The sequence below is a fragment of the Pyrgilauda ruficollis genome, unplaced genomic scaffold (genome assembly GCF_017590135.1).
Source record: "Pyrgilauda ruficollis isolate IOZ18807 unplaced genomic scaffold, ASM1759013v1 scaffold10, whole genome shotgun sequence".
Taxonomy (NCBI): Eukaryota; Metazoa; Chordata; class Aves; order Passeriformes; family Passeridae; genus Pyrgilauda; species Pyrgilauda ruficollis.
The window spans coordinates 4,715,217-4,739,620 of record NW_024508101.1 but is presented as its reverse complement, the minus strand read 5'-3'; the positions used below and the strand labels follow the sequence as shown (position 1 = coordinate 4,739,620).

The 24,404-nt window shown below is 46.1% G+C and overlaps 1 protein-coding gene across 3 annotated transcripts in view; it reads right to left on the bottom strand.

The window, feature by feature from the left end:
• FRMD4B (FERM domain containing 4B) overlaps positions 1-24,404 on the bottom strand; it is a 79,854-nt gene that overhangs the window by 19,425 nt on the left and 36,025 nt on the right. For all 3 annotated transcript variants that reach the window (XM_041464166.1, XM_041464182.1, XM_041464173.1), the window contains exons 6-11: positions 21,230-21,286; positions 20,265-20,287; positions 7,433-7,516; positions 6,171-6,236; positions 5,067-5,124; positions 4,086-4,172 (exon numbers count right to left, since the gene is read on the bottom strand). In XM_041464166.1, the coding sequence (XP_041320100.1) occupies positions 4,086-4,172; positions 5,067-5,124; positions 6,171-6,236; positions 7,433-7,516; positions 20,265-20,287; positions 21,230-21,286 (375 nt within the window). The remainder of the gene's footprint in view (positions 1-4,085; positions 4,173-5,066; positions 5,125-6,170; positions 6,237-7,432; positions 7,517-20,264; positions 20,288-21,229; positions 21,287-24,404) is intronic.

Below are 24,404 nucleotides of genomic sequence, written 5' to 3'. Positions count from 1 at the left end.
AGTCACAAAAAGACCCCTACAGAGGGTGGGAGAAATACAGAGAAATTGTCTGAGCAGCCAGGGGTGAGGTTTGGAAGGCTAAAGCCCTGAAAATATTAAATCCAGCCAGAGATATTGTGAAGGTGATGAGGCCCTGGGGTACCCAGAGCAGCTGTGGCTGCCCCTGGATCCCTGGGAGTGCCCAAGGCCAGGCTGGACAGGGCTTGGAGCAGCCTGGGACAGTGGAAGGTGTCCCTGGCACAGTAGGAGGGTTGAAATGAGATGATCTTTCAGGTTCCTTCCAGCCCACACCATCCTGAGTTCAATGTTCCCTATTTCAAAACGAGTATATGCTAACAAAAACACTTCTGAGAACACAATGCAGTCAAGACACCAAACACTAGAAATTATATTCTTGGACATTTGAAACAATACCACAGCAAGATTAGTTCTTCTCTTCAGATAACACAGTTAATTTATCACGAGGGAGTCGCCCACAGAAACACAATGAAGTGGGAGAACAAGTCAAAGAGCCAGCAAGCTGCCTTCTCCAGCCCTCAGAGGATCCTCACATATTGGCTGAACGCAGAATAAACTCAACTCATGCCTTAATACACCCTCCATTAACAAGACTTACATTGTTTACCTCACCAGTGAGAAGAATGGGGTAGAGATAAAGGGAGATCTATTCTGGCTTGAAATGACAAATACAGTCCTGGGACCTGTTTTATACTTTTCCTAATTGATTCAGAGGATACTGGGGACAGGATCTTGGCATGCCACCTCACACCAAGCAGGAGACACTCCTCCAAGCAGGAGGTGACTCTCAATATTAACTGCAACTGAAAGAGAATATGTTTGCAAAGCAGCAGGACTGCAGAGCTAATCCCAGGTCTGAGCTCAAATCTGAACAAGGGTTGCCAAAGTCTGTTTTAATGCCCTGTGAGACTTCAGGATGATAATCAAGTGAGCTCAGTATAACCTCCAGCCAGTGTGGAGCCACTGCTTTTATCTACAAAGACAATTTTCATAAATGACACACAAAATAATTCTCCCTTTTCAGTGTGTTACGGAGGTGGGGCACAGTGCTTCCCTCAGTGCCTCAGCTGGCAGTCCTGGGTGACAGGGAACATTTGGGCTTTGCTAGAAACTGCTCCCAAAGCAATACAAGCTCCCAGGAGTGACTTGGAGCGACAAAACTCCCTTGTCCAAACCATGTCAGGTCAACCAGCAAAATATTAATAGCTGGAGCCAAACCTCCCCAGCCAGCCAGCCAGGGCAGGTTCCCCAGGTCCAGCCCCGAGTCACACACTGGGCTGCCCTCACGGACGGTGACGCTGCAGCCCTGGCAGGGCTGGGTGATAGGGATCAGGGGATTGCTTCACCCAGGCCTCTGCTGCAAGTTCCTTCCTGTGAGGAGCTCTCAGCCTTGGACTCCATGCACTGGTGTTGATCCAATAACAAAATCTTGGGATAACCACTGCGCTCCAAGGCTTGTATTTAGGTGTCTTTGCCTGAAGACCTACTTGGATAAAGCCAAAAGGTTTCACTTTTTTAAGAGGGTGGTTATATTTCTTTGGATTTAACTGATCCTCCATTAATGGGTGCAGCTAACATGTATTTTATTTCTATTATTAACAGTAAAATTTTATTCTAAATATGGACTTGGCTCTTGCAAGATGCCTGTGATTCTATGGTGAAGCAAACACATCTGACAGCACTGCAGAAAAGACAAGGGGAGCAGAATAAATCCCCCTGGTGTGAATTCACTGTGGCACAGGCAGCAATTCCTATTAAAAGCTTCCCATCCAAACTGCTGCAGCTTTCCCACCACAACCAGCGTCAGAGAGGTTTGCACACTCAGAGATCCCTTGCAGCTTTAAAATTCAGGAAGGCCAACTCAGTTTTCATTAGACTTGGACTCAGCCTTTCCATCTTATTATTCTCTATTTATCTATCAGCTGCATGTATATTTAAACATCACTAACTGGAGAAGTGGAGCACAATGAGGATGCTCTTTCCCAGATGGCTGGGGATAAACACAACAGCAGTTTTGATCCATGGAATAAACAGCTGGATAACACCAGCACATGGCAGTTGTGAGTTTGGCTCCATTCCCGCAAAGCAAGAAAATTCTGTTAAAGCCAGCAAAACTAGTACTGCTGCTCCAAAAGACAGGAATAGTTTACATGCCTACTCCCCTCCTGCCTGCTGCTCCAGAGAGACTCCTGGGAGATTCAGGCAAGCTGTCCATACTCTTCTCTCTCTGAAATAAATTCTGATACATTCATAAATATGAAGAAACAACAACACTGATTAAAAGGAACTTCTGCCTGCTGCACCACAGGCAGGAGGGCTGTAGATACACTGAAATAAGCAGCAGTGTCTCAGCATTTTAACTCCAAACCCAAGTCTGGGTGTGGGTGCCCCTCTAGACCTGATGTCTGCTTTTCCTCACAAAAGTGATCTGATTCCAATCACTTACCCAAAGTGCACCTTGTATTTCAAACCATGAAACATTTTTCATACAAAGAAACTGTTTGTGTATTACCATGATTGTTAAAGGCAATCATGGCTCAGGTCAAGCTGTGGCTTACAGAATTTTTGTCCCTTTTCACTGACTCCAGGAAAACCCTTAAGGATACTACAACCATATCCATCCCCACAGTTTCAATGAGCTTACTGTAATTAAACCTTCCACCTGCATTTAGGCTCCTCTCTCTCACTCTTCCCTTTAAATCTCTATCCTCTGTTGTATAATTATAATTTCAGTGAAGCCAACAACTATTCTCATTTCCATTGTAGTGCTTCCACTGCAGAGATGACCTCTGGTTTTTATTTTATTTTTCTTAAACACAACTCCTGCTGCATTCAAAGACAACGCCTCGTAACTAACTGTAGCAGGGTGTGACTTGGTATCTGGGCCCTGTTGACCTTAAAACATTTTCTTAATCTGCCTGGTTGATGTTGTAAACTGAAATCCCACAAGCATAAAAAATGCTTGGCGAAGCAATGCTTTCAGCCAGGCAGGCTCCATTTTCTTGGACAGCATTGCTGGTCACAGCTGGACATCTTGGCTGCAGAATGATCTTTTCCTGGCTGGAAAAATCTTATAGAGGTTGCCTAAAATCAGGGAAGTGCTTATAAGGGCAAGAGGACCTCCTTGATGCTCTCCTTTGACATTTAATAGCTTCATCAAGTTGACTTGATTTACAAAGGGTTCCTCCTGTGTCTTTTAGTGCAGGCATGGGAAGAGACACCTGGGATAAAACTCTGATTTTACTAAACAAAGCAAAGGAAGGACATGAGAGCTCACCCATGGACACACAGGTACAAAAATACACCAAAAGAAACCAAGTCATAGCCTGCTCTGGAAAAAGAGAAGATCAAGTTGGAAGCTTGAATAGGGGGATTACTCTTTAACAAGGAAGTTTTGTTAAGCTGTGCTTTTTGGCACCAATACATTAAACAATATCATTTTATAAATGTAAAAATTCCCTGGCGGGGAGCACAACTTTATGTGAACTCCTGCCCAGATCACTCCTGGGGAAAGAAGAACAGCAAACTCCCAGGTCTCCATCCCCTCATGGCTTAGATGTTTCAATGAAGACACACTGGGAAGCAGTGGGTTGGAGAAGGAGAATGACCTCCAGTACTTGGCATTTATTCTCAATTCCCCCTCAGAATTCATGGAAACACACACTTCAACAAGCCTTCAATTTCACGCAGCTTCCCTTGTATTCTGCCTGTGTCAGTGGAGCCTTTTATGCTTCAGGCACAAAAAAAACCACACCTACAAAAGTGAAGTGAAAACACTGCCTGAGTACAAGGCCTTGCAGAAACACAACCGCTTCATATTTCTGTAGTTATCCCTGGGGGCTGCCAAAATCCCCATCCTGAGACCACCAAACTCAAGACACACGAGCCAAAGCTCCCAACGGGAGTTTCCACTATCTAGGAGAGGGAAGGATTTACTGCCTCAGTGCCAGCAGAAATCTCCTTCTGCCTCCAGCCTTTGTCTTTTGCCCACCAGTCTAATAAGCAACAGCTTGAAAGAGTATATTCTGACATGCAACACCACACCATGTTCCCCCAAAAAAACTTACTTTTCTGGGCTTAACTTTGTCTTGTAAGTCGTACTGGCCAATTCCTTTGTAACTTATTCCAAGCCACCACGGGATTCCTTGTTTATCCTGAAAAATGGATGTCTACGTCAACCAAGAGCTACTTAAGAATTAGGCAATTCCAAGACTACAGCCCTTTTCACTCTGTGACGAGTACAAGTAGGTACGGAACAAGGATTTTCTGGCAAACAAATTGAGGTGAAGTGGATTGCTGGGGTGAAGGTGGAAACTTTCTCCCCCTGCCTTCCGAGGCAGAGGCACAAACCCAGGTGGTGGCTGTGCAACGTGGGCAGAAAAGCGACAGTGCTGCTGAAACAACGGGGTGTCACAACGGGGTGAAGGGGAAGGACAGGGGACAGAAAACAACTGTGGCCAATGACTGCATCCACTAAGTTCAGGCACGGACAGCCACAGGAGGAGACACCAGCACAAAACATCAGCTTCTCAGGTACCACAGTCATGGCCATGACTCAAAAACAAGGAGACATCATCTCTGCTGAGCTCTTCGGCACAAAACACTTTGGCCCCGGCTCTGCTCTACAAATGGGAATAAATGGTGTATTTCCATCACTCTCCAAAAGTATTTCTCAGCATTTCCCCACTCCAAGCACACACCACTAATCACCTGCCACTTAGGAGGAGTCTTTTCCACATTCTATTTTTCTAATCTTGATTAATGTCTCTGGGGAAACTATTAACTGTTTCAAGTCTAGAAGTGATATCCACTTTAATTAAGATGATAGGAATTTAGCTCCTGATAGGATTACATAAGGTTTTACAAAGAATCCTTTCTGCTTTCTGGAAACAATTTTTAAAGCACATTGAATTGGGAAAAATTACAGAGGTTGAAAAATGTGGGGTTCCATACTGATAGAAGGGCACTGAATCATCCAACTGCTCCTTTAGGAATGCAATCCCTCATAATAAGCTCAGCAATCACATTATCTATAGTCAGTTACTGACCTTTACTCCATAGTAATGAACTCCATATGTTGGCAAAGCTTCTACCACTTTCATGTACCTGCAGACAGATTTATAGCATATCAGATTATTTTCTCTGGAGGAAGTAATATCTATTAACATATTTTTTTCACACATACATCCAGGACACGTCATTTATCATCTGCATATTTTGAAGGCTTTAATAGCTGAAGGCCCATATTTTCAGAAAAAACTTAGCATCTTGGCTTGGGGAAAAATGGGGTATTTTGGCCCAGCTAAAGCAAAAGGAAAATCTCTCATACAACAGAAAATTCAATCTGAAGATCATAGAACTGAAAGCAAAAATTCTGAACTGAACATGTGAGCCTTTTGGGGAATGTTGGCAGTAAAGACCTGCCTATAATTATTCCATTATGAAGCTATGGTTACAAATGATAGGCTCCAAATGAATATGTTTATGCCATTGTACAACTGTTTCATGAGGCAATTCAGAAAACCACTGAACAGACCATTTTTCCCTTGTTTCTACTGAAAAAAGACCACAAATTACTGAGACAGATTTACAGGCATTGAGATACATGAGAAAAACTGCAAGGAGTCTGCACTGTGCAGTCATGGCCATCATCTCAAACATCTCATAACACATCCTACTGCGCCTGCTTGTAGGAAGAACAGTAAATATTAATGGAAAATGAAAAATACAATTCCACAGGCTCAGTGAGCAGCTTGGAAGACCTTGATGTTTTGAAAGCCAAATTCTGAACACTTCAGAATTTCTTACAGGACTTAGGGTAATATGCACCCTTAAGGGTTTGGAGTGAAAATTAATTGATGGCAAGCAAGGTATGGAAGGAGTCTTCCCATGAAGTAAGATCCAAACAATTTCTTTTGTCTTTGAGGTACCCAAATGACTACACAAATGCTGAACTGCAAGCCTGTGAAATGAGAGATTTCAAATAATTCCACTTTGCAATGTAACTCAATAAAAAGAGAATCTGACAGATACAAACCACATCGTTTGCAGGCAGTAATGACCCAAACAGTCTGCCTTGCCACTTCTCAACCAAAAAGAACAGGAGAAAAGTAAAAATACCATCTTCACAAATTAACAAGTGTCATACTCACTGAACAATGGCTTGTCCTCGGGTCAGACCTTTGATTTGTGTATAATGCTCAATTACTCTGTCCTCACTGCAAACCAAGCACAAAACCCAATTTAGAGGCTCAGTGACTTTGTTCATGTGTGACGGCATCTGTCGAAGCTCAGCCACCTGCTCAGCATGCAGAGAAAGGTCCCCCTGCATGTTTCTTGCTCTAGTTTAAATTCTGGTTCTTGCTGATTTCTTTTCCCACCCTTCATTAGGCAGAGTGGAGCTGCCTGGCTGATCCCCACCATCACATCCTGCCTTCCAGACCAATTAATGAACCATTTCGGATCAGCCTGTTCTGCTGCAGATGCTGCTGCAGAAGAATGGTGCTAATTGTGTAAATTCATCTTAATGTTCTAAAAGACCCAAACTTCAAAGGCTGGTTAATGCTCCATATGTAAGACAGAAGAAGTTCAACCAGAGCTGTTTTCATTCCCATTTCTTTTCTCCCCCTGACATTTCATAGGTGAAAAAAACCACACATTTGTCAGCAATGACCTTTTTGCATTTTTCCTCTTACATATTTCAACATTTCGTTTCGGAGGAATGTGAAATAAAATATGCATTTCTGTGTCAGACACTTGAAAGCAAAGAAAACCCCAGCAGTATTCATTCAGAGACAAACAAATAATAAGCAAGCATGGTACACTTGAAAATCCATCACGTACACATCAAGCCTAAAAAACCAAAACAAATGAGGAGGTTGAATTTGCACAAAGGGCATAAATTCCAGGGAAACAATATCACTGATTCATCCTAAACGCTGTGTTCCTTTACAGCAAATTCAAGCCCCAGAATTGGAACTGTCTTACTCTTTCCAGCCTTTCTAGATTATTTTCTTCCCCTGTCCTGTCGAGAGGAGCTGGGTGGGCAGCTGGCAGCCAGCAAAGGTCAGCCCACCACAAAGGCTCCACTGTGTGACAGATGAAGACTGAGGTGCTCTCTGCAAACCCAGCCTTGGCTGGAGTTCAGATTTCAGCTCCTTCTATTGCAGGGTCCCCACATACACTGATCCAGCAGTTCCTGACACAGCAATTTAATTTGAGCAAACTTTCAAGGAGGAATTTGCATCAGATCTTGCATAATTTATAATCTTCTAAAAACTGGAAATGCTTGAACATGAGCAATTAGCTCCATGTCCTGGGCTGAAAACTTTTAGAGGAGTTTGCAAACTGCTTAAAAGTGATATTGTTGTTATCATTCATAGGAAAGATTTAAATTTTAAATTAAACAGCTCACCAGTAAGCAAGTGATGGATGCTCCTGCAGTGTCTTGGTAGGAAAGACAGGCAGTGTCTTCAAGTCTTTTCTAGTGTTCTCATCACTGAAAAAACAAAAATGGCCCAGAGTCAGTGCTGGTGAATCAGAGATGCACTCATTAGTTTGGGCAGAAGGAAGGGCTGTATTTGCTGCTCCCAAACGTGGAGTGCTGCCCCATGTCAGGCTGTCATAGCAACGTAACTCTAGATGCCCTCTCACATGACAGTGATGGATATGGTGTCATGCTCATTATACACACATGTGATGCTCAGGCCACTACCGTATCAATATTTATTCTGCACACCCTTACTCTATTTGCTGAGTGCAGAGTGAGCCCTGAAACAGCTGCAGGAAAGCCCAAAAGTAAGGCTTGTAGTGCTAAGTTTTGCTCTGTCTTTAACAATACATTTCATGAAGCAGTGTGGTATTTGTTAAATCACAGAAGTTTAACAGTGATCTGATTCAAAACAAAGGGTTTCAGTTCATAGGCTTTAAAACATTTTCAGTGAAAACAGTTCTCCTGGAGTGCCCATTGTACAGAAAGTTCAAATATTCTGGACTCTAGGCCCAACCCGAAATGAAATACAGGGAGAATGAAGTATGTGAATGCAATTTGTCATGACAAAACCCCGGCAGAATATTTTAAAACCTATTTACAGGCATTAGTAAAATGGTTCATATTTTCTCCTCACATGGTCCATTAATTAATCAGCTGAAACCTGCACGCCCCATTTCAGCACGATTTCTGCGTGCCTTTGCAGCAGCACCAGCAAGCACCAACATGATTTTTCTATGCAAAGAATGCACCAGTCACGTCCATCAGCATCTGCCTCAACTTTGTCCAGGCTTTCCTTGAAGGTGTTTTCCTGCTCCCAACCTCTTTTCTCGTCAGATTGAACTGTTAAGAGTTTTCATCAGAGCGATGTCCCCCTTTGCCATGGGCACTGAGGATGGAGCTCCGCACACGGAGGACACAGCAACCCCCCCACACACGATTCCATCTTCCAGATGCCACATGGAAAACGCAGGAGATGAAAGGTTTTTTTGTTCCTGGGGAGCACAGGCTAATCGCTCTGCAAGGCTCTTCCCCAGCCTTGACAATGAGCCTCAGCCCTGAGTAAGGGGGACCACCTCTGGGGACAAGGAAACAGTTCCATCAACAGCCTATTTATTCTTCAACGTCTTTGATGAAGCTGCCAAGAAGGGGTCAATTAGCACCGAGGAGTGCTGGCTGCTGCACTCTTCTGCCAGGAATATCCATTTTTCTTTGCAAGCTGGCCAGCACCCAAGTGCCACAAACGGGGACAGCTGGGTAGAAAATCAGGATCTCTCCTTCCAGCACTCAAATACAGCCAATGCTCACAAAAGCTGAGTTTTATTTACCCCTTGCAAGCCCATTTTGATGGGATCAAAAGGCTGCAGGACATCTCGGCTTGCAGAGAGAAGGTAGATTACCAGGGGTTTGTAGGGTCACATGAAAATGCAGACACAGAGCACGCTCCTCTGAGGCCTCTGAAACCAGAGCAAAGAATAAAAAAAAACCCCAAAAAACAAACAAAAAAAAAAAAAAAAAAAAAAAAAAACCCCCCCAAAAAAAAAAAAACCCCAAAAACCCCACACAAAACTCCCCCCCGCCAAAGACCAAAACAACAACCACCACCACCAACAAAATACAACGTGGCCTGAACTCTTTCTTAAAGCTGGACGGCTTGGCCCTCCAAGGTCCTGTCCAACTTCAATCATGGACTCACAGGATAATTGATAATTAAATCATAATTCTCCTCCTATTTTTAAACCTGATTTATCACTGCAATGGCTGCTCTAGCAGGCAGAGTTGGCAAGGAACTACAGTGAAGTAGGAGAGGTTTTGGAAAGAAGTACTAACAAAATAGCTCATTTTTACCAAACAAAAGGGCTGTTTCTGTAAATGTAGATTCTCAGCCCCACCATATTCATTATCAGAGGTTTAATGGGTGGTCATTAAACCCCTATTTAGTAACCTGGTTTTAAGGGCTGAGGCAGCAAGGAGGCTGATGCTGGGAGGCCAGGGCTGAGCTCTGGCAGAGCAGGAGACAGCTGACACCCAGCTGTCACCACTACACACGGGTGGAGAGGTCCCAAACTCTCCTCCCCCAACCACTACAGGGCCAGGAGCCTCCCCATCACTGACAGTCTGCACACAAATCCTGGCAGCTGCATCTCCCATGCTCTGAAATGCCACCTTCTGCAACATTTGTGGCCTCCAGCCGCGCTACTCGCCTTCCTGTTTGGGCCCCTCACTCCTCTGTTTGGTTTTTGGGCCCCTTGCCTCTCTAGACGTGGCTAAGTAACAACTTTATCCTCACCAATGCCAAAAAGAGGGTGCTAGTTAAGCTTGAGTGATGAGTTGCAGCTCATCAATATGAAAACGTCTACCACTGAATTTAAATTTTGAGGCCCAGCCAGCAAAGCCGCCTCCAAGCAGGGCCTGTGGGCTCTGAGCTGGGACACGCAGTGATCAAAGGGCTGTCACCACGTCTGTGCCATGACAGGGGGCACGTCCCTGCAGCAGTGACCCAGAACCACAGCCAGACTGTCAGCAGTGACCCACAACCTCTGCAGACTGTCAGCAGGCAGAGGCCATGGAGCCGTGACAGCTTACAGCAGAGCTGGGCCTTCTCTCTTCTTCTGCCAACCTACAAATCCATCCAATTTCTCGCAGTAACACTGATTTTATGAGGCAAAATTGGCTCCTGGGACTTGTCTTCCTCGCAGGACCCAACCTCACACCCTGAGGTTCAGACACCATCCCATCCACAAGCACTGGGAGAAGTCCATCCAAATGGACTTATAAGGCCTGAAACTCTCTGGGAAGCAACATGAGGATTTTTTTTTCCCTGCATAATTGTAAGATCAAGCATGAAACAATCCTAGAAAAATGTAGAAGACCTGGGAGAGACAGGGCACAGCTCCTTGCATGCTGGATGCCTTCAGACAGTGCAGGCTGGCACGCAGCAGCCTGGATCTGCTGACTGCACGCCCCAGGATTAGCGTTTGGGATGATTCACGGCTTCAGGGATAATAAAAGCCTCAAATGGTCCTCCCCCTCTTCCACAGAGTCCATTATCACTTCATCTGCACCAAGCAAGTCTCCCCTTGACCTTCAGGATCACTTTCCCAAGCCCTCTGAGACCCAGCTGTTCCCCAGAGGTGACAACTCCCGATAGCAGGAGCGGCGGTTTGAATTATGACCTGTTCCTGTTTGGTTTCACAAGGACCACGAGGTGATACAGCAATCCCAGGGCAGACAGCCCTGGCCCCAGATGTCCCACCATCCCCATTATATGCCAGCCAAACACCCAGTGCTGTATCTGGCACGTCCATGGTGGGTTCCCACCAGGAGGAGGAACGTGGCTGTTGGGACGGGGAGGCCCAACTTGCATTTAATCTGACCCCTGCTACAGAGGGGGGTTTCTGGACTGGTGGTTTTTGGCATCATTTCAATACATAAACTGCCCAGAGTCAATGGGACTGAACATTTTTTGGCAAAAGGTTTGTTTATTCCCCAGGAGGAGAATATAGGAAACTCTCAAATCAAGTATTTTTCCACTATGGAGAAGAATTAAACAAAAGCAGCAGACAGACCCTTTCCTTCCTATTCCACCCTCTGAACAGGAGTTTTCTCTCTGGCAGATAGAAAGCAGAACTTGAATCAATCTGGGCAATGCAAATGGAAATAATGAAAGCCTGCATCAGAACCTCCTCACACCAAACCTCAACTTGCACTCCTGGTACTGCCCATCATTAATTCTCTGTCCCAACATGATTAAATGTTGCGTAAGATGCTGTCCCCAGCATGCCATGCTCATCAGTGCTAGCTCTATGGAGAGGGAGCTTGACTCTAAAATATCCACTAACATTATTTAATCATGTACCATACTATCAATAGGACTTCCCACTTTGAAACTCCAGCAGCAAATCAGGACCAATCTCATGAGCTTCCTACAACCTGCTGATGTTACAGTGAGATTTCAGGCATCCTGCTAAAACCCCCACCAGAAATCCATGAAGGAACCAAGCCAGGCTATCATGGCATGCTCTTCCTAGAGCACATTACTGAAAATTAAAGAAGAGTTACATATTTATGCCACCAGAAAGTGCATCTTGACAGCTTGTAATGGAATGATACAACACTCCCTGCCAGGCAAAGATTTACAGAACTGTGCTAATTGGGACCATTTGTCAATAGGTTTCCCTGCACCTACTGTCAAAAACCAGCTTATGCTAAAGCAGGTAAGATGGAGTAAGATGTGGTTAATGAGAGTAACAAAACATGAAGAGCGAGCAACACACCCAGCAGCAAAAGCCATACATTGGACTACAGCATAGAAGCTTATCAGCCCACAGATTCTTTGTAAATATTAACAACTAGATGAGGACAGGACTTCAGACAACTCTTAACTCACTAAAGCAAGGGCAGGTGTGTCTGCCTCTGCTGAATTGTGTTTATAACACGTTATAAGGTACAAATTTATCACTAGGGAAAGTGCATCGTATAGCAACTTTATTCTTGGAGCTCCTTGACCTCACACAAATACTTTATCGTGTTGCTACAGATCACTGGAAAAAGTCACTCCCAGGTTCTCCTAAATGTCATTATCCTAAGTTCTGTTAATTCTTGAAATGAATTTTAGGCATAGCAAGGTAGACTTTAGAGTGGCCTTGCCTTTAGAAAATGTCAATCAGTCTCTCAAAATTAACTTTGAAGTTATTTCATGGACACCTAAATATCAGCAAATTTGAGAATTACATACGAGATTCAGGGAAGTGTGCAGCTGTACAGCAAAAGTATGATACACTATTACCCTACATCATGCAGATGATTCAAAGCATTTCCATTAGGATTTGTCACCTCACTCTCTTCACGATACTTAGAGCTAGCAAAAAAAACCCCTCCAAAACAGCACAAAATTGGAGCAGATGCTTGAAAGCTTGACAATCAAGGGTTTCAGAGGGTCAGATTATTCAGCTGATGACAGTAACAGCCCTATTTCTTGAGAATGACCACCAAACTCCTTTGCACCAAATTGTACAAGAACATCCTGTGCTGCTGCCCACACCCCAGCCTGGTCCTGAAGTGATTTTCTCAAGTGACCAGACTCAGGGAAACATCACCAAGGTCTCCAAGGTGCTCCCATTCCTCACACTCAGAGATGAGAGCCAGCAACATGGACCACCCCATTGGAGCTGGGCTGCTTCAGCAACAGGTGCCTGCTCTGTAGGCTTTGGGTTTGCTGTAAAACAAAGAGCAAGGCAACCTCAGGCCCCGCTGGAGGCTGCTCTGCCCTTCAAGGGACCACGAGAAACAGGTGTGAGGAGCAAGCAGTGAGGCAGTGGAGGGGAAAAAAATGAGCAGGGTTAAAAGTGCAGGAGAAAAAAGGCGGGGAAGGAAGAGAGAGCAGGGGAGGTACAGGGAGAGAAGGAGATGGATTTAGCAGCTTTTGAGTATGCCAGAGCAGCAGGATCTTGGCAGCAGGATTTTGAAATGTGCTCTCCGACAAATCCTCTTTTGTGACAAATGCCAGACGTTTCCCATCATTTCCCAACCTTTCAGTTTATGGTCTGCTGGCACACTCAAGGAAGTTATTTTTCTATTGAGGGGAGCCCAGGATGTGGAAAGGCCATGAACAAGGGGCTCCCGTTGGTACAGGACTGCCAGAGCCCGACCTTCCCCGCAGCCAGCAGGAGCTTTGCTGGGGGCAGGGCTGCAGAGGCTGCCACTTGAACAGCAGATAGCAGCCGCCTGCTCAGAGAGGTATTTGAAGGGGCATTTAAGAGCCTTCCAACCCCATCTGTGAGAAGGAGCCTGATAAGCAGTGCAGATGGCTTTTTCAACCCCAGCTTGTTGGGACATTTAGGCTGTGGTTGTGCTGCGAGTTCCCACCTTGTGCAGCTTTGGTTTCACAGCTCAAGGAGGAGCTGCACCAAAGTGTGGCTGCGACTGGACGACCATTCCCCGTGCTTGGACCAGAGCTTTGGACTCTCAGGCCTGACCTTGAGCTTCAGCCCTGTTCCCTGAGCCAAATTTCTCTGCTTCCCAAGCGCTGCCCAACTCTTGGGCAGAGCAGCAGCACCAGCTGATCTGCTGGGGTTTGGTGACCCCATACACTGGCTTTTGGAAGATGGGCCAGGAGCACCAAGGAAAAAGCAACATTTCTCCCATCAGTTGCATGCACACACCTCTCCACATGAGGACAGGGTGAGCAGACAAACGGGAACATGAGCTGCTCCCAGAGCCACCCTGGCAGATGAGACAATGCTACAACTTCCACTTTGCAGACAAGGAACAGGGTGCCAAGGAAGCAGCTCTTCATGGCTAGAGAAAATCTGTGACCTGGAGCCGCCCTAAATCCTCAGGTTTTCTTTTACAGATCCTGATGTGAAACATGAATATTCTGGAGACAAACCCATTTAGTCCTTGGACCTAACAACGGGTGGTGGATTCCACCCCACAGACCTGCTATGACACATCCATGTTTAAAGAGCTGCTTGCTCACACCCACAGCACATGTTAGCAGTGCTCCCCTACCAGACCAGACAAAAGCAGAATGGCTCAGCTTTACCTGGGGATTTGCTGCCAAGCAAAAGATGGATATTCACAGTTGATACAACGCTTGAAGGATCCCAAGCCCTTCCTCGCAACAGCAGACTGTTATTTCTAACATTCACACTTTCTTCCTGTTCACACAAAGGTCAGCTTAGCCATATTAGTTGTGGGTTTTTAGCATGTCTGAGTACAGTAGCAAAGTTTAAAGCTTGTTATCACAGCCCAGCTGATACATGGAGATACATGGAACCACAAGAAAAATAAAGTGTCCAAATAATGATAAAGACCTGACAAATCTGCAAAAGCAAAAAAGCTGACGTTGAAAAGCTGTCGCTCCATTTCCTCAAAGCACAAAATACACCTCATGTGATAGATCTCAGCCACCATGGGAAGGAAAAGCAAAAGATTTACTTCTGCTTTCTGCTTTCCTAGAGTGAGGATATTGTTAGGACTCAGACCAGAGCCCAAACTACTGCTCACAGCTGAGGGTGCAAGACTGGAAAAAAATCCCTGTAGACCTGACAGAGTTTTTCAGATATTAGACAAAATGAAGGTGAAATGTGATTTTTCACCATGAAATGTGATTTTTACAATAGAAAAGGCCATGTGTTTTAATACTGAACCCGTACTTAAAGGAATTTCTAGGACAAGGGAAAAGCATCTTTTACCTATGGCTATGGATGTGACGATGCTACCCCATGTGACAGCTTCTCCCCTGCATGGGGGACAAGTTGGGGGATGTTGAATTTCCTTGCACCTTGCTTGCCTTGTCGCTCATCTGTTTTGCATGCAGGGCACACACAAAAGACCTCTCTAGGTGGCTGGACTGTACCCACTTTAGCTCTTTTCTCTGAGTTCATCAAGGACAGCAAAATTTTTCACCCTGCTAGAGAAAAATTACTGCAGTCTTCAACCAGCTTTATTTTAAGAGGGTATAAAATTCAATTAAGCTCTTGGGAAAGTGGGTATCTGATACCTGTCAGTAGGGTGATCATCATCTTCGCATGAAATAGGTATGAAACATGACTTTCCCTAAACTTGCTTATTTATTACCTTGGTTCATCAGATGCTCCCAAATAAAGCAAAATAAATAATCAAGCCCCATAACTAACAGGTTCTGAATAAGCAGATCTTTGCTCATGCTGTCCTAAATCAGCTGTTTATTGAAAAAGAGGGAGCTGAGGAAAGCACACAGCTGGGTTTGACCAAGACAGAGTTAATGGTTCAGAGCCAGCGCCTCACCAGGTATTTAAAGAAAAGGCGCTGGGAGTCACAGCTGAAAGGCAAAGCACACAATGAGTCACTTGGCAAACAAGGGCCAGGAGCACAAGGGGCACCAGGCAGCGCCAGGGCTGAGCACTGATTTACAGCCAGGCAGACACAGCCCACGGGGAGCTGGGGGCAGCCTGCAAAAAGGCTCAGGATATCAGTGCATTTGAAGAGTGCATTTGCATGGAAAAGAACATCAGAAACTAAACTACAGCGCTGCTACAGGCACCAGATGGATGTTCTGAGAGTGAATCCTCTGGAGACCCACCAGCTCTTTTGTGTCACCCACTGACACAGGTGTGAGGAAATAGTTGGGGCTGAAACAGGATCCAGACTGGGCTCTGGTCTTTGGCTGCCAGATGAGATGTCCCCTTCTAATTCATCCCCAAACTTGTCCTCCTGCTCCAACCCCAGTCCTGGGCGTGGCCACACCTGGAATTCTGGTCACATGAAACTGGCAAAATTCCCAGAAACAGGCTGGACAAGCCACCTCCAACAGACCTCAGGTGTGTCCTGCTCCTAAGGGTACCTTAATCTTGGGGTTAGCGGTAGAGTGAGCAGGTGCTTTGCTATCAGACAATTATTAACTTCTTTCCAACAGCTATTTTCTTGCACTGCCCATGTTATCTGTCCCACATTCTTTTCTACCAAGAGATCTTCAATATTTGGCAAAATATTCAGCTTCCCAACGAAAGAGTACCCAAAAATCTCACTCTGAGCACTCTTAATTAAGAGCAAATTGTTAATACTACTTTCTGCACCTAGATCAAGAACTTCGCTTTTTTCTAAGTAGGATTTTAAAATTCAGGAGTTTCTGAACCAATTACTCCATAGCCTCAGTTGCAGGGCTATCTCTCATCCAAACCTTTCCCTTTTACAAACTGTCTTTATCACCCCCATAACGATAAACCCCGGTGCCTTGCACATGTCAGCTATCAGGAATTCATTATTTTGTCTGTGTTATGTTATACCAGTCGGGAGTTATCTTTGCAGCCCACAGGCCAGAATCAAAAACGAATGTGTCAGCTATTTAAAGAAAATAGAAGCCCTCCTCCAGCAATTTAATTAACTTCCAGGGAGCATGGCTGGGTTTCAGTCCTGGAAATGGTACTGGGGAAAATACGGTCCAAGATTTCCAGTCAGAAAATAAACTTTTTTTTTTCTTCAAAGTTGCTTTCCTTATATAGTCCCTGTAGCTAATCTGATTTTGATAAACATTTTTCCAGTGCTAGGACAGCATTGAGGACTTCTAAGTTATAAACTGTCTCTCTCGTCAAGCTACACAGGAAAAAAAAAGTATATAGTATTTCACAGCATTTTTGCGGGCAGATGCTTAATTTGTAAACTAAATACAGCTAAATCATTTATTTCCCAAGGAGGCCAGGCTTTATATGTCGCATATCTACAAGATGAATAATTAACAGACTGCCAAAACGTTGTCTCTTTAAAATTCAAATAGAATTCCTAAAATAAACAGAATATGTACGTTTTCCCCCCAAAACTGAGCCATGCCAGAAGCTGCAATTTGAATCACATTATCTTTCTAAAACCTTTGCATAGAGTTTAAAAAACAACATTTCATAAAACCAGGCTTGCAGATTTTTGTTTCATTTGCAAATAGGAGAGTGGAGAAACGCAATTAACTCACGCAGAGTTTCAAAACTACAATCAATGACTAACGCTTGCTTGGGGTTCCTATTGCAGGAGCTGGGTAAAAAGTGCTGGGAACTCAGCTTAAACACAGGAGCAGTCAACTGGAAGCCATGCATGAGTCGTGAAAAGCAAACATGAGCCAGTGTTACATCCTTCCTCTTGAGCAAAGTGTGCCCAGAGCTGCACAGGAAGGCAGAGGGGCAGGAATCTGCAGCATCCCAGCCCTCCTGGGGAAAGCAGGGCTGCAGGACTGTCCTGCTCTGCTCAGGGCAACCCTGACACCATCCCAGGTAATGGGGAGAGGGATAGCCCACTGGGCATCCCTGTGACATCCTCTTCATCACACACAGCAGGGAATTATCTTGGCTGGGATCACCAGTTGGGTAAACAGGAAAAGGAAATGGGTACATGGTGGCCTGCTGCCACCTCTGCTCCTCATTCCTCCTGTGTCCCAAAGCCAGTCATGGCTGCCTTTGAGAATCTTAGAGTTGTCCAATCAGGACATGCTGGGGATGCAATTTTGAAGCATGCACTTAAGTTTTATAAACATCTTCAAAACCAGGGTTCTCTCAAAATGGGATTTGAGTGGTTCTTCTTATATAAAGCCTCTTCCCAAATTATAAGCATGTCTTCAAAACTAGGATACTCCCAAAGTGGGATATCTGTGGTTCATCTTACATAAAGCCTCTCCCCAAATAAGAAGGCACAAACAAAATTATTTTTAAGGACCCTTCCAACCCAAACCATTCCATGGTTCTGTGAAACCCCTGTCCAGTAAGAGCCCAGCTCAGGACCTTGGGGTCCTGCAAAGCACCTGCAAGGACCAAACCCCACAGTCCCTGCTATTCCCAGGCTGCCAGTGCTACCAGACTGCAAAGCCCCTCCAGAGTGACCTTGGTGGTGTAGAAATCGAAAGTTTTTTACTTTCTCCAAGAGCCCACGTGTCAGGTTTGCTCACTGAAAAGAAACAGATTTCCAAGGAATGTGCTCACCCACTCAGCATGGGCCAGGGGAGGGTGTTTCTCAGCAGGCTGCTGCTCCCTGCCATCAGGGTGTTATCTGGGAATTTGAGCAGTGGATTGGGAAAGAGGTTCCTGTAGAACCACAGGAGTCTGCCGTGTTCGGGCCCTGGTACGGAGCTGACGTCAGTGGGAATGCCACACGGTGACACCACCACAGGATGTGTCCCCATGGAAAAGCTGCCTATGGGATGTGTGGGAAAAATCAGACAGGAAGAGATCCCCACCGTTGCCTGGACTGGCCCAATCCTCACTTCCACAGAGCTAATCTCCAGGACTTCAGGCGATTCCTGCGCTCATTCAGCACTAATCCAGTATCAAAAAATCAACCTGCACATTCTCACGGAAGCTGAGGTGGTGCAAGAGCCACATTCCAGAAGGTGATTCAAAGCAGAATGTCCAAATGACAGTGAGCAGAGAACACTCTAAACTCAAGACAGTGCAAAGGGAGGCAAATCCCACTGCACAAGAGCCCTGCTCAGGGACACAGTCTGGGCAGCACAGCAAGCTGTGCAGTGGAGGCCACTCCTTTGGTATCCTCGTTAAGATATGCTGGTAATTAAGCTAGTGCTTTATCAGCACTGGCCCAAAGGACCACTTGTGATATGTGACATGAAATTCCTTCACTCCTGGTGTGCTCACTGGGCCTGGGACAGCTGGCTGTGTTCATTTGCCACGGGGACATAACATATGTTCAGTTTAACAGAGGAAACAATTGCTGCAGCTATTTCCATGCAATTCTTAGGGGAAGAACTGCGTTTAGAAATCACTCTTGTAGCAGAGTGCTCTTCCCTACAATTTTCTTTAAATACTTCTGAAGGTAACCATGGGCAATCCACCCCTTGCAACGTGTCCAGGGAAGCATGGAAAACAGCCACAGACACAGTTCCTGGGCTCGTGAAGCCATACTTACAAACCTATTTATGGCAGATGATAAGGAGGCTGTGTTAAGTTTAAACCACATAAGGGAGCTTTTCACCACTAAGGTGGTTTTTAACATTAACCCCTGTTCTTGAGAATCAAGAAAATTGTGCCACCAGTTGCTACAGCTTAACAAGTTACTTATTGTGGAGTCAGCAGTGATTTTCTGGTTATCTGTGCCTAACTGAGCTAAGCTTAGGGCGTCCCTGTAGAGATCAGGCAAGATAAGGGGTCTTACTAGAGACAAATGCAGCATACTGCAGGTATAAGCAGTATACTGGGGGTCACAGCATGAACAGGAGCAGAAATGGTCTGCACAGCCAGCCCACCCAGCTGATCAAAGTCATCTGTGATAGGATGCCAACAAACAGGAGGAGGAGGTTTGATGGACTTCACAGAGCGTGTCCTTTGGCAGAGAATGGACAAGCCTTTGAAGGGAAGGGGTCTAGGGATTGGCACTGGCATTTACCTGACAATTGCCCCCTCAAGGGAAAGCAGAGCCACTCTGGCAGTCAAATGTGACTTGCTCCCTGCATTTGGGCACACAGGTCTGTACTGAACACTCTCCAAAGCTGCTGTAGCTAAAGTGTAAAACACACCTCTCCCCCCATATGGAAACTCAGCAAGCAGTAAAATATTAATGTGACCAAAGCCAATCTTCTGAATCTCTATTTGCTTAGTGAGCTGTTTCTAATGGAAGGTCTTTCCCCGTGGCTCCAGCAGCTCCAGGTGACCCCACCTGCTCCCCCACAGCCCCTTATCACAATCAGAGCTGGGTAAGCAGCACCTCCAAGGGGAAGCCAGACCTGATGATGCAGCTTTAACCAGCTCAAGGGGGTTGCACATCAGCCAGAACACAACTGTTGGGTCAAGTGTGGGGAGGGAGAGGCCCCGGGGCAGCTGCAGGAGAACATGGCTCACTGATCCCAGGGGCAGCTGACGGCTGTGTCCCTGCACGTGCTGCCACTGCACGGGCAGGGCTGTGGGCAAGGTCACCCACACAGACCCAAACACAGGTCAGCAGAAGCACAGGCAATGGTTTGCTTGGCAAAAGTTTGGCAAAGCACAGGTTTTCCTGGCAGGGGAGTGTGGGAGCTTTCCCCTTCTCCCACTGCGGCACCCACACTTGGGAGGGGAGCAGAGCGTGGTGGCCTGAAACACTGTTTTGACTCAGAGCTTGCTCACAAAAGGCATTACTCACCCTGCAGACTCAGATTTTATCCAGCCCAGCAGCACATTTCACTTTCTTCGGGCACTGTTCGCAGCTGGACTTTACCCCCATTTGTGATTGTTTGCAATACAATGCCAACACAGAAAAACACATCCATCAAGCACACCAGTATTAGAAAGGAAAATGTTATTACCTGGAATAGTCCCCTTTAGCTTCCTACAATTGAAAAACAGTGACAGAATTAAAACATGATCTCTTCAAAACCCTCGATTTTCCCAGCATTGTTCACTTCCCCACTCCCACAGCTCTGCAGGCAGATCCTGACCCCCACCACACTCCCTGCAAAACACCAATCCTGCCTGCATGTGCTCAAGAGCTGGACTTGGCCCCTCATGCTCCCAGCTGTAGACAATCCACTCACAGCACAAATAAAACTGCTTCCAAAACGGGGATGAGTTTCACATTGCAAATCAAATGTCGCTTTTACTGCACAAGAAGTGAAATACAATTCTCCCTCCTCTCCCATTCAGGCAAAGGTTGGCTGTACAGTCAGGTCAGCAGTTGGGAAGAATTGTGCTCACTCGAGATGAAAACAACTGTTCAGGCAGATCAAGCTGCTGCTGCAGCTTTGCAGTGGCACTTTGTCAATGACAATGCAATGGGGGAAAAGCCCCAATTTTTTAAAGGTAGAATTCATAGAAAGTGGTAAATAACTGGAGTTTAAGTCTCAGTAAAACAAAACTAGATTAATGAAAGGGAAAACTGACACTGTGTATCTTAACATAACAAAGGTATCAAAACCATATGCTCAGAAAAGAAGATTCACAGGCATAATATAGCCGGTTTCGCTACAATATTTACACTTTTCTTCCCACATCTCTGGAATGTATTTAAATTAGGCTAAGTGATAAATTGAATGGAAACCTGCCCAGATAAATGACTTCCCTTGATTAGCTCTCACTCTTTCAATTTAAAACTCCTCAAACAAATATTTCTCTTACTCGCCTATGAGAAAACAAACTCCTATTCGTTCCAGCTTCCTCTGAGCTCCCCAGCCGCGGAGACCACAAACAACCCTGCGGGGCTCGTCCCTAGGGAGCGGGGGAAAAACGCCGGGAAGGGGAACGCTCTGAGCCAAACCCGGGGGCAGACACTCACCTGGAGCACCAGGGCGGCCAACTTGAAGACGGTCTCGCTGTCCACCTCGATCTGCCCCTGTGCCGGAGAGAGCAGAGCGTGAGCCGGGCGGGAGGGGAGGGGGCAGAGGCGGCGCCGCTCCCGCCCCGCGTCCCCCGCTGCCACCGCCGCACCGCCCGTCCTCCCCGGCCCGAGCCCTGCCCTCCGCCTGCCGCCCGCACAAACGCGCCTGTTGCCGCGATTCAAGGGATGCTGCTCCGTGCCACTGCGGCCGAGCCCACCGGGACCGGGGGGTTTTAATGCACACCCCCTCCCCGGGGTGAGGGGCGCAGGTCACGGAAGGAGAGACTGCTTTGGGTTGGAATCATATTTGGGACCTTAACAAGCGTCCCCCGAGCCCCTTGCCCCCGGCAGGGACACCTTCCACCAGACCAGGTTACTCCATGCCCTGGCATTCAACACTTGCAGGGATGGGGCATGGCAGATGCATGGTTGGATGGCACCTATGAGCACGTATCAGCTCGACAGGTAGCAGTATTAGACAAGACCTAAACCCCTGACACCATCTGCAAACAATCTATTTATTTCCCAGATCATTCCTGTGCTCTCCAGAGCACAGAAGCTGAGTTTGGGTGCATGTATCCACTGGGATAGCCCTGGCCCAGCCAAGAGAAAACCAAGGAACTACATCCATCTCTCCATAAAGAGTTTTACTGCTTACAGTTTTAGGGCCATTCCTTGTTTGTTGTGATTGTGGTACACAGCCCCCTGCTGCTAAACCAGCCATACTGATTAATCACAAGGACAGCATAACTGAGTCCTTTGTTCTGCTCAGCCTGCATCCTACAGCTTTCATTTCTTCTAACTCCACTGGAGCTCTAGAGCAATCAGAAGAACTGCATGGACCCCATGCTGGAAATCTCCTGTGCCTTGAGCCCACCCCAAAACCAGCCCTGTCCTAACAGTACTAAGTACTCAGAAACTGCACAAGTGCCAAAGCATCAAAGCTACATGAGGATCCTGGGGTTTTTTTCTCCTGCTTACAAGCTTAAGTACAAAATTTTCAGGTTAGTTTCTTACCAGGAAAACCCCTGCCCTTGGTTCTACTCTGGGACCAGCAGTGACACTGAAAGAATAAAGGAGATGCACTGACAGTTGCACTATTTTACTCCTCCTGCATCCTGAAAACAGTGGGCAAAGCACAAAACTGAGCCTATGGAGCAGCCCAGGAACACAGATTTTTCTTGTTGACCTTCTGCAAATGCAGATAGTGGACATGATGCCTGCCTCATGTCACTGAGATCCCAAAACATCCTTAGCCCCCAGGATCTCTTGGCTGAATGAGGAGACAAAGCAGACTGAAAGCTGAAATAATGCCAAAACCAAGGCAGCAGCAAGATCTACAGAATTACATACAGATACAGGGAAATGACATCTCAAAATATATTAGGGCACATCTGGAGCTGAGCTAATTTACCACAGCTGCAGGTCTGGCCCACAGAGACTAAATTCAAAAGTTGAACAAACAAATAATTCAATTTTCATGGAAAGGAAGTGTTTTTGCCAGCTTTGTCAATAAAACATTCCAGCAGCAGCACTCCCCCAGGCTTCTCTGACATGCAGACCAAGAGGAATTTTCCCTTCCCAACAGGTGTGGCACCAGCTATGCAGGAGTAGCCCCCAAAGCATTCCCAGACATATTTTATTAAAAGAGGAGGGGCACATCACAAGTTAAGGGAAAAAAAATGGCTTTAAGTGCATCCTTCCTTCAGATCCCTTTCATGTTGGTGCTTAAGAAAAGAGGCAAGATTGCAGCCCAGAAGCTCTTCACATAGGTGCAATTTTAAGGCACTTTGTTACTTCCAGGACTGTATCAGGTTAGTCTTTGTCATGCACATCTGAGCTGGCTTTTTGAAAGCTTAAATTGCATCTGCCCAAGCAACCTCTGATGCCAGCTGTGGTGGTGAGAGGATTACAGGAGATCAGGTCACCCCAGCACCATGGTGTCCTTCACCAGCAGACAAAGAACTCAGATATGAGAAAATGCCATCACAGGGAACCTCAGCTCAGCAGGAAAGGTGAGATCTGCCTCAGCAAAGCCGCCCCTGGATCACAAAATCAGGGAAAATAGGGACAGAAGGGGGCTTTAAAAGCTCACCAAGACCCTTGCCCTGCCCCAAGGCAGAGTCAGCTACATGGGGCTCATTGCCTTTTAAGCCTACAAGAAACTCAAGATTTAACTCTCCAAAGCCCTCTTGATTTATTGCTGGCTCCCAGATAAGCAGAGCAGCACTTGATGAGCTGCTGCAGCAGAGTCTCTGCTGACCCACAGCAAGAGCTGCTGCTGGCCTTACAGGGGTGTTTGGGACTTAATAACCAAGCACCTCCTCACTTTTCATCTTCAAAGCACCTCACAGCCATTAACTAATTAGCAAGAATAATTACGAGGCTGCTCTTCTGTGTTTATTTGCTTTTTCCTAGACAGTGGCCTTAAGAAACTCTGGTCACTTTACTGGCTGCTGTGGCACAGCCACAAGTGTTAACAGTGATCCCACAAACCACTTCATTTCAGATTTTAGGAGACCAAAGAGAGCACGAAGTGGGACTGGCTTCTCCAGGTGAGGAAGTTTCAGCCTTTGCCTTCAGAATGAGGGATTTGCTGTGCCAGTGCCCTCAGTTTCGAATTTGCTTAGAAGCTGTAAAGGAGTCAAGAGGTAAGAGGGTCCTCCCTAACCTGACCTCCTGAAGATGTTGCAGGTGTCTTGACCAAGCAAAGGGGACTAATATATCACCCCAGGAGCAGGGCTGCCATCACATCTGTCCAGCTGCTGCAAACCTCAGAACGGGGTGCACCAGCCCTAGTTGTTGTCCTGTGTCACCACCCAGTAACAGTGGCAGGAGACTGGGGACACTCTAAGAAAGGTGCAGGAGAGAAAACCAGAAAAAACAGCCAACCCAAAGAACAGCCCACCCTTTAAAGGGACTAAAAAACCACAGAAGAGAAGGTGCAGGGAAGTGAAGGGACTGCCCTGAAGTCCTGCAGTAGCTAAGTAGCAGAGCAAGGATTTGAAGCAAAGGATGCCAAAGCCCAGCTCAGCCTGTGTTTGACAGGCTAATGCTCTCCAAGTGACAGTGTCTTGGACAATTCCCTCTGAGCCTGGAAGTACTTTTTCATCATAATGTAACATTATTTGCC